This window comes from Cotesia typhae, unplaced genomic scaffold (assembly GCF_013202065.1).
Source record: "Cotesia typhae breed Kobodo isofemale line unplaced genomic scaffold, CoteBio_Ctyphae scaffold_152, whole genome shotgun sequence".
Taxonomy (NCBI): domain Eukaryota; kingdom Metazoa; phylum Arthropoda; class Insecta; order Hymenoptera; family Braconidae; genus Cotesia; species Cotesia typhae.
This window is the reverse complement of record NW_027423776.1, coordinates 8,637,843-8,648,814: the sequence shown is the minus strand read 5'-3', so window position 1 is coordinate 8,648,814 and position 10,972 is coordinate 8,637,843. Positions and strand designations below refer to the sequence as shown.

The 10,972-nt window shown below is 29.5% G+C and overlaps 1 protein-coding gene across 1 annotated transcript; it reads right to left on the bottom strand.

The window, feature by feature from the left end:
- Nucleotides 1-7,403: 7,403 nt before the first annotated feature.
- LOC141535806 (organic cation transporter protein-like) lies at nt 7,404-10,002 on the bottom strand. Its single transcript, XM_074255939.1, has one exon. It carries the CDS (start codon nt 9,598-9,600, stop codon nt 7,837-7,839), a length of 1,764 nt encoding a protein of 587 aa, XP_074112040.1. The 5' UTR covers nt 9,601-10,002; the 3' UTR covers nt 7,404-7,836.
- Between the last annotated feature and the right edge of the window lie 970 nt (nt 10,003-10,972).

Sequence of the window (10,972 nt, the reverse complement as noted above, 5' to 3'; positions counted from 1 at the left end):
CACCTCTCTCTCTCTCTCTACTGACTCGCGTTTCTGCTGAAGGATAATCGTGAGTCCTCTAATTATCCTCGCTCGTGGTTTTCATTTCCCGCAATACTCCATCAAGATTCAACGTCAGTAATCAATCTATTTAAATCGTTTAGCGACTCGATAAATTTTAAACTCTTCCTGTTTTTTTGCTTCTCTTTTTTTGGATTTAATTCCAAATTCACCTCAAATTCGATTGAATTTATAATTGAAATAATTTACGAAGTGCTAATTGGAAATTGGGAAAAAAAATAGTTGTAATTGTTTTGAAAATACCGCGGAATTATCTGTCGGTAAAATTATTTCAACTTTTGCACCTAGTGTACCGCCCTCTTGGCGGGTTTATGTGTGACTTGCGCAGCATCCCTTTACTAGATTTATCTTGCGAGATACTCCCATTCTAACGGTTGGATTATTTTTCAAATAAATTTTGTTTATTTATATTTGTGTCAAATTTTAGACTGAATTTTTAAACGAATTTTAATATTTTGAGTCCTTTAAAGGCTTTTAGTTCCTTGGAAAAAATTATGATTCTTAAATTAGCAAACATTTGAATATTTTCTAGAAATTTATTTAAAATATTTATTTAAAATTTTTCACTATATTTTAAATATTTTTATTTTGATTAGTTAAATTATAAATATTGTCCAAAAATTTGAAAGAAGGATTTTGTAAAATTATAAATATCATTTAAAACTTAAAAAAAAAAATTTATAAATTTGAAAATTCGACTTTTTTCATGAAAATTTTTTTAATAAATCGCATGATCAACATTTTGCATTATTTTAAAAATTTTTCTCTGACAAATTAATAAAAAAACGCACATCAAAATACTTTAAAATATAACTATATTGTTAGATAAAGTTTAACCTGCAGAATCGACCGTAGCGCTACAGTACGAGTGGAGTATCTCAACGCTTGACGCGCCGTAGCTAAACCAGCTTTTCATTCCGGCATCGTAGTCGACCCGAGAGCTTCGAGTCGTCAGCTCGTCGGGCTTAATCTCGCGTGTGCTCGCGGTAGTAGTGATCGTGCTTTTATTTATTGTATCATATGTGTCTCCAACATCCAATACACACAATCAATAACCATTTCCCTTTATCGTAATCATAATCAAAATCAAAATCATAAATATTATCGATTTACATTTTGGCACCGTTGTGTTGTAAAAAGTGCCGGTGGGTTTTGTTTTTTCTTCATTTTTCCAAGAAAATCGAAGTAGGGATGAATAACATACGGAAATGGATATCGATGAGAAAAACAATACCGATACAGATTAATCAAAGAGCTAGGGGCGAATAACTGTCGCATGTTATGGCTTGATTATTGATAATAATAATGTTAATGTTGATGATATACATGAGTTAAATTAAACGGTGAAGACAGATCTTGGATGCTTGAAGAAGATGAGGTTCAACCGGTCTCAAAATTGTAAATCAAAATCTTGTGATTAAATCATTAAATACATCACATTGTTCAATCCGTTAGCGACTTATTAGTGGTGTTGTGATTAGTGCGTATGATTAAATGATCGAAGACGTGAATTGATAAAAAAAATTGCTGATTTAAAAATCAAATAGTTATTTTATTGTATAATTATATTATATTATTATTATTTATGGGATATAATTTGAATGGAATGAGTGAGTGTTGTTTTTAGTGGTGTAGTTCAGTGGAGTTTGTTAGTTGTTAATTAATATAAAAAATAAATGTGTAGTCGGCTCCGTTGGAGCGAGCTTTTTTTAATGGTGAGTTGAGTGTCATTGCGTACCTGTTACACCTTTTTAATTCGAAATGTGAATATTTATATGGCTCTTTATTGCGTAGTTGTAAACCGGTGTTTCGTTCCAGTAGTTCCGCGACTTTTAATTATTTATAGGTGTTTTATTCATTTACAGGAGAGCTGTTGAAGCGAAATGAGGTTGTGTTTTAAAGATGAGATATTTGAGGGGGGTTTTTGAAGGGTTAAAAATATTTCAAGGTTTATCGAATCGAATTTTTTATTTCTAAGCTTTGAGTGTTATTTTTTTCAAAATAAGTGCTTCAAAATTTTAATAGAAATTTTCAAAGAATTATAAATGTCCTTTTTGTAATTTAAACTTTGATTATTTTCACCCCAATAATTTTTGACTTAACTTATCATCAAATCTGAAGCTCACGAAACGTTTGTTTTTCTAAAAGTCAATACAATTGACTTTCCATAAAAAAAATTAATTAAAAATTCTTTAAAGTCATAAAAAATAACTAAGCGACCATAAATGTTAACAATTTTTTATAACTGTCAGTAGAATTTTTATTTTAGATTCTTTTTTTTTTTCTATTTAAAAAATACTAATTTCAGAAATAAAATTTGGAACAGTAAATTCAATTAAATGAAATTTTTTTTGGCAAAAATAATGTCTTATCGTGACAAGACTCAATTATCCTTAGAAAAAAACCCATAAAACGTCTAGTTGCAGAGTGTAGTATCGACTGGTGGGTTATTCCGTCGCGAATTATTTTCAGAGTTATTTCGTGGCCGTACTACATATTCTCATTCTCATTCCCTTGAACAAGTATTATACTATATATTATACTATACTATAATCTACTGTACTGAGATGATAAATTCAGTATAAAAATATGTCGTGCATAATTACAACCCATTTTATATTTTTTTCTTTGTATTTAATATTCAATTTACGTCGAGCGTTTCACTTTGACGGGAATTCAAAAGACGTACTCTGAATGATAACATCGCAAGACGTTCACCGCGTGTATATTTTATACTCTCAGTTTTTTAATTTTTCTCTTACCGTTAAAGAGGATATAGAGACAGATTTATTGTGGCTTTATCTCATGACCTACCTCACATTTTTATGCCGGAAAATGCAAAAGTAATTAGTAATTTCAAAAACCAAAAGACTCTTTTTATTTTTTTTGTCAAAAAATTACACTTTTTTCATTCATCTTTCTTGAAAATTTTTTACTTCTATTTTTTTTTTTTTTTCAGAAAAACTTCTCTTATCACTACTTTACGTAGAAGTTTTTTCCTCTGAAGATTATTAACTTTTTTTCAGCTAAACAGCACTGAAGAGTAGCCCAAAAAATCCAGCTAATTTTTTTTTTATCATCGTATACAAAAAAGTTAGTTTGTCATGTTTGAAAAGCTTACTTCAAAGATTAGCTCGATAAAAAATTTTTTGTAATTAAAGATTAAAAAAAAAATTTTGCAAAGAGAAAAAAATTCCTTTAGAGACAAAAATTAACTTATGTATAGTCAATTTTAGGACTTCGAAAGAAGTAAATTATTTAAAAACAGAATTTATCAAAAATGCTACTTGCAAAACTTAAAAAGTGAATTCTCCATTTTTTTAAAAATTTCCTTTGAAGAAATAATGATTTATATAAAATAAATGATTAAATTGTTTTTAAATAGTTTTTTAACAGTGATCAAAATTTTTTATCAGTTGTAAAGAGTGATAAATTGCTTCACTTAATTAACACAACCAATATCCCTTTTCTAATTGATAAAAAACATCCAAATAATCTATTTTCCTCGATTTCTGTTACAAAAAAGGGAGTTAAATATTAAAGACCTAAGCGGTCGTCTAGATTATGGCGTCGTTACATCTTACTAAACCTTATATTCGAGAACTATAATAGCAGTACGTGGTATTCATAATGTATGTATAATGTGGCACCTGAAACACAAGCCAAGTTTAACAGAAGCAAAGCGCGATGCTGTGATTCGTATTCAATTAGAGATAATAGCATTGCTGAATAAACAACACCGAGATACGCGTGTCTATGTCTGTGTCTTCTATATGTCTACATCTGTGTATGTTCGCTCCTTCATCTCTTGTATCTACTGACGATTGTACTGGAGATAACCGATAATGTATTAACTCGACGGAAAATTAAATATTTACCGCACATTAGATTGCTTCGTTCCAAACTACCATTTATTAAGCTAATCTGCTTTGGTTAATCATATTGTGGATTGATTATTGATTTAATGTTCAATTTTAATCCATTTTATCATAATTTAACTTTTGCATTTATTCTTACACTGAGAAAAAAATATAATTTTATTAAAAAAAATTATTTAATTCAAGAATTTATGTTCAAGAAAATTTCTAACAAATTTAAAAAAATAAAAAATCAATTATTTAAATAAATAAATTATTTACCTTTGCTCTGTAACACCCGACTCGAGCCTTTGTAATTATTTTTAACAGACATTTAAATGAATGTCGATAGGAAAAAGCCTGGGAGGGTCTTCTCTCTGTGTGTTTCCCACCGTAATTGTAAACAGAGCTTGAGGGTACTTTCAAGTGAACTGTTAAATTAACGGGTCAAAGCCGAAGCTAAAGCTATTGTTGAATTAATTGATTTGTTAGTTTCCGAATGGGTGTAATGGAAAAGTTAATCATGGGATGTTAATATGTACAATGTATGTAAATGTAGGTATAGATATTTTTGATAGTGGTAGAAATTAAAAGAGAAAGAGTCTCGGTGATAATAGCATCGGTTTAATGGAAACAGTAACTATACTATTGTAGATACAGAAAAGGACCGTAGTGGTTCTTGACAATATAAAGTATTAACGCGGGAAAAGTTTTTGAATGATCTTGCCAAATGGAGCGAAGATAATTGCCCGCACTTTGGCATTTTATCCAAATACCAGAAAAAACTTTCCAACAAACTGCTATTACTCTCATCGAAAATGCGAAAAAAATAAATAACAATAATTTTATTTGTAATAAAACTTCTTGTCAGTATGCTTGCAATCTGTAATGGAGCTCATTGAACTATGAAAAAATTGAATTTTTTGAAATTTCTTAAGGGATTTCTCCCCTTAACTCTTACAACTCTGAAAAGCGTGAATTATTTTTTTTTCAAAAATCTTTTCCAACTTTCTTTCCAATATATTTTCACCACCACCATACATCATTGCGGATAATCTCGGCGAGAATTTACCATTAAAGTTTCAGATTTTTTTATGGTACAAAGTACAGCATTAAAGATTTTCTGGCGCTATCTCACCTCCGAATCCCGTAGAACAGAACATCAATCTTTTCTTGATACTTTCACAAATACGTACTGTGTATATATACATATATATATATATATATATATATATATATATATTTCGGGCGATTAATGCTCCGTTGAAATACAGGCACTTTCGCCAGAAAAACCCAGCACCCGCAACCCTTAACCGCTGAACATCAAGACCCAAAAACCCACAAGCACTCTTACCCAGACTCGACTACAACTCCCAGATTTATTTTTTCCTCTGGAGGGCGGATACAAGAGCAAAAGATAACAAAGGTGTCAGAAAAAGTGATTTAGGAAAATTTGCGGTTTATATTTGGTAAACGTTTTTTGTAAACTCTGTTTTCTGTTTGCTCTACTCTGGCGACTCGGGTTGTTGGTTCTATTTTAGTGGTTGGCGCGTTTGTTTTATTTGTGCGTGGAATCTACAAGAGACCTCTAAGGGAATAATGCTAAATGAATTTGCATTATCTTATGATGTTTCCTTAGGCTCTACTCCAGAACGCGGAAATAGAGAGAGAGAGAAATTGAGAGACTGATAGAAGATGGAGGGAAGGGTAGTATGTGTATAAGAAAATCGACAAAGAGCTAAAAGCAAAAAGGGGGCTTAAATTGTTTGCTAAACGTTTTTCCATTGTGGAAATTCTATCGAGACACACGAAACCAGATTACTGGGTATTACTTTCAGTGGATCCTCTTTATAGTTTTTCACAATAACTCCAGATATTAAAAAATTTATAAAGAATCTATTAGTTCTGCTAGTTAAAGCTTTCAACTTTTTTCAAGCACTCCATGAAAATTGAAACAATAAAGAAATGAAACTGATGTTAGCATTTATTGATTTTGGATTTTTTAATTTGAATTTCTGTTTTTGTGTTCGTAAAGTATTTTTTGTACTTGCATAAATTTGATTGAATAAGCAACAGTTTTTCAAATTAAATAATTTAAAATAATCTTCAAATTTCATAAATTTTTTTAAGTTAAAAAAAAATCATAAAAATTAATCCAGAGTATGAAATTTCACTTCAATTTGAATAAATTAACTTTAGATGACTCAAATAAAGTTTAATTACAACGATTACAAAAATTTCGTTCACATGAATGGTAATTTATTCTAAACATTTTTAAATTTGAAAATAAATTTTTGCTAGTCAGTATGAATAAAAAATTAAAAAATAAGTAAAGCACTTAAATTTCTTGAAATGGAATTGAAAATAAAATGTACATTGCATCCTATTCACGTAACGCGAAGTTTGAAACTAAAAATTGTGCCGTGAATACAACTGCAAAGCTAGGTTAAACCGAGATTACAGCGTATCGCATAAGCAAAAGAGATAACAGATGGACAAAGGACAAAGCGCGTCGCGTGTCTACGCCAGTGACTGAGATAGATATAAAACAAACGGGTAAGGGTAACGGTATAAGTGTATATATAACACAGCAGAGACGAGGACGAGAACGCAAATATGAGAGTTAGTCTCGTAAAACTATGTAAATACCAACTTAAATGTCCTGTCTTTACGTACACATAATTGTTTGCGTTTTGAAATGGTTTATATATTAAAATTAATATTTATGGGTGTTTACAATTTTATCCTTCTTTGTTTTTTGTAAAATCCTTGAATGAGGCACGCTTTGATTTAATTTGTAGAGTTGAATAATAATTTTGAAACGAACAACAACTACTTATTAATTTTAATTGAAAAAAAATAAAGAAGTTCATTTCCAAATTTTTTTTGTTGATAATAAGTAAAATATTTCTTGAAGTCAGTTCAGATTTTCTGCACTAAAATGATTACGGGATAACAATAATTTACTATTTAAAAAGAAATTAACATTATTTGATTATTATCATATTGAAAATAGTTTTTATTAGACAATTTTTTTATTGTCATACAATAATGATTCAGTTTTATAAAATAACATTCTTAACATAAGCTCGATTATTGACGGTATCTGGAAGTATTATTTAATATAATTATAATATTTCTACGAAAATAATTTTATTATCTTTTTATTTTATTATATCTTTGTGTGAAAATATTATTATTTTATGTTGTTAACAAATTCAGGAAAAAAAATTTTTTTTATATAATGTAAAAAACGTCCATTAATATCGTTATAGTTGTGGTAGTAGTTATATAATTCGTATTTGAATTTTATAAAAGTATAAATGAATAAAATATTCAAATTTAACGTTTAAAATTCATTTTTAAAAATTATTCTTTTTAAATGTATTTAACTTCAAAATTAATTTCAACTTCTAAAATTTATCTAAAAATTATACAATAATCTATAAAATATTGAAAAATAATTATATACACTAAAATTTTAAATCTAATTTTTAATTACAGCGGTGAGTTGATATATCGTGCTACAAATACCAAAAAGGTGTATAAAAATTATTTTTTTTATGCAATCATTCTAGGAATGTTTAGTAATGTGGAAATTTTCTGGAAAAAGGAAAATTAAATTTTTTTTAGATACATTTTTTTTGGCTTTGAGAATTTTATCTTCTCAAAATTAAAAGGGCAGATATCCAAAAAAAATTTATTTTTCATTTTATCCACAGATTTATACATAATACACCTTTTCGATTTGATTGCAGAAAAGAATTGTTTTTACGCTTTTTTGGCATAAGCAACGTGATAGAATTACAAATTAACAAAGTTGAAGAAGAAAAAAAATGAATGACATATTGTCAAAAATTAAAATACCCAAAAAAAAAATTTTTACAATTACTAATAAAAGAATATCTTACTAATGTTATCAGTAATCTTTATTTTTCATATTACATTCAATAAAAGTCTCCCCCTGCCGATTATTATCATCCTCAACACAATCAAGTGAAATTTCTCCATCAGAACATCGTTTTCCAAGACAAGTAGTAAAGCACGTGTCACCAACACCGAATTTTTCTCCATCTTCAAGAGTTTCCGGCATTGGATGTCCGGCGGTTTCTGGAAGAAACAACGCGAAAAATCCAGAAACCAAAGCAACTCCACCAAACAATGTAGCGGGAACTCGCGGATCAAGTGTGTCCAGCAACAAGAGCATCGGTGTCAAAGCGCCACTCAGACGACAACACATAGATCCAACTCCAATGGCTGTATTTCTCAGCACAGTTGGGAATAATTCGGCAGTATAATTATAAATCACAGCAAATGATATCGCAATACATGCTTTACCAAACAACACAATCCCAATAACAGCTTCACTGCCGCCAGACAAGTCTTTAGGTATAGAAGCCGCGACAACACAGCAAATTCCACCAATAATCATAAAAACACTCACTAAAAATCTTCTTCCCAGTCTGTCCATAACTAACACTGTAAATATGTAACTCGGCAATTCAACAATACCGCTCAAAGCTAACATTAAGTAAGGATTGCCTTCAAGATTTCCGCTGCTCAATGAGAGACCGTAGTAAACAATTGCATTTGCAAACCAATTAAGGCACACATTTAAGAACTTTTTCCTCAAATTTGGCGTTCTAAGTAAATCAATCATACCACTGCTGGATTTTTTGTTATTACCATCAATATTATTATTGTCCTCTTGATTAATGCGAGAATTACGCTTGGCAAGATTTTTTGAAACGAATTTCGCAACGTCCAATTGAGTATTATCTCCGTTAAATTTGATAGCCTTCTGGACTATTTTAACAGCCTCTTTAGGACGACCTTGAGTCCACAGCCACCTCGGCGATTCATCCATCAGCCACCAGTGTCCAATCAATATTAAACTATGAAGACCGTAGACTATTTGCAGCCACATTCTGTCTTTGATAACGTAGCCCCAAAAAGCAACAAGAACAAATCCAAGGGAAAACAGGACTTGAAACATGGTCCCGCAAAATGTACGCTTCGATGGTCCTACCATTTCCATGGTCAACACGAATCCGGTGATATAAGCCCCCGAAGATCCGAAAATACCGTACAGAAATCTTATCAGTAAAAATGTATAATACTCTGGAATAAATGCAACTAATACTCCAAATATAAGCTGTCCAACTCCTGAAATGCAGAATATTATTTTTCGGCCATATTTATCAGCCAAACTTCCCAAAGTTACGGCTCCGGTAAATACTCCTAACATATAAGTCGATTGTGCCACTGCGCCTTTCCATTTGTTTGAGCAAACTAAATTCCACTCCATTCCTCGGGATGATTTGTAATTCGATGTATCGTAAATCCATTCGTCGCATGCTTTTATTGTATCGTTGATTAAATAATTGCATGAGTCTAAATTTAGTGGAAGGTTACTTAATTTTGTCCTGTTGGGATAAGTTAAATTGACACCTGGTACATTTTCCCAACTCAGCTGTGATTTATCTAATAAACCGAGACTGTCAGTGAGGCCAGATACGATACACTTGTGATCAGGTACTGCAGCAACCGTTATCAATGTCAGCATATGAAGTCCCGCTAATAGTCCAGATACAGCGTGTAAGCAAAATTGAAATTTTTGATACTTTCCGAATTGTCCTATGTGAGACATTAATTCCTCGAGGTCAGAATCAACACTTGCCATTTTTATTTATTTATTTATAGAATATTAATTGATCAAGTTTAAGGTTTTTTTTTTCTAACTGTCAGAGTAGCTGATAATGATCAGTCGCGCACACCGCTCAACGGAGAACTGAGTATTTTAATTGGGTTAGTAACCTTTAGTGACGGTAAAAGTTGATTCAATCTCTAGTCCCTCTCACTAAATTTAAAAAGACAACTTACTATTTTAGTCGTGTAGGTGAGAGAGCTATTACAACACTATATTATACATTAATTTCTTTCGTTTTTTTTTATTATTATTATTACCGTATACTTTCAAAATATGATAAAAATTTCATATGACCCGCTTAAACATCTGAGATAACTAAAGAACTCTTGAAAAAGATTAAAACTAATTCTTAATTCATTTTTTATAATACAAAAATTTTTTTTTCTTGTGAGAATCGATTCAGTACATAAATGTGGTCAATTTAAATATGAAATTTGATTTTTTTAATTGCTGAACAAATAATTCATAATCGAACTCTAATTATTATAAATTGTAACAATAGCTGAATTTATCTTAATTTATTAAATAATCCTTCATCAATTATGAAGATCTATTATGCCAATTAAGATGAAAATTTTATTGTTACCCCAAACCAGGTTAACGGAAAAATATTTACGAAGATAAAAGTATCTCTTTGGAAATAAATGTAAAAATAATAGCCAAAGATGTTTTTTTTAATCAGTGTTTGCTGTCAAATTTTTATTATAATTATCAAAAGTGCAGTTTTGTAACTTTTTGATAGTACTAATCAAATATTTTTTGTAGTTACTATTAATAAGTATCCTTATCGCAGTTGGTGTAGTTGTCTTAAGAAATTAGTTATGTACCTTCGTATGCAGCTGATTGAATGTAATTTCTGATAAAAAAAAAAAAATTAACTATTAATGATCATAAATTTAAATGATTTTTGTTTTGGATTAATTTAATAAATTTTTAATTAATTATAAGAGAAGAAAATTAGCTGTAAGTCAATTTTTTGAATCATTTTATTATTAATTTTTTGCTAAATATTTTTTTTTCAATCCAAAAAATTAAATATAATGTACACACATTGAAAAATTACTTTATTGCCTCAAAATTGTTGAATGAACGTCTAAATTTATGAATTTGTAAAAAATTAATTAAAAACTTTTAAATTATAGTATGAAATTATTTTTCTTTAATTAATTTGTTCAAATTTCATGCTTAAAAGAAATAGCATGGAAAAATTCATTGAATAAATAGATAAAAAATTCTTAAGTAATTTATAATTAGTTTGTTCTTGTGTTATCAAATGAACTGTTGACAGAGATAAAATTATAAGTTGTATAAATTTAACTTATTTTGGGTTCTATACGTTTCAATA

What these genes read in the sequence shown, in the direction of transcription:
- LOC141535806 (XM_074255939.1), bottom strand. Translation starts at nt 9,600, where the DNA reads ATGGCAAGTGTTGATTCTGACCTCGAGGAATTAATGTCTCACATAGGA.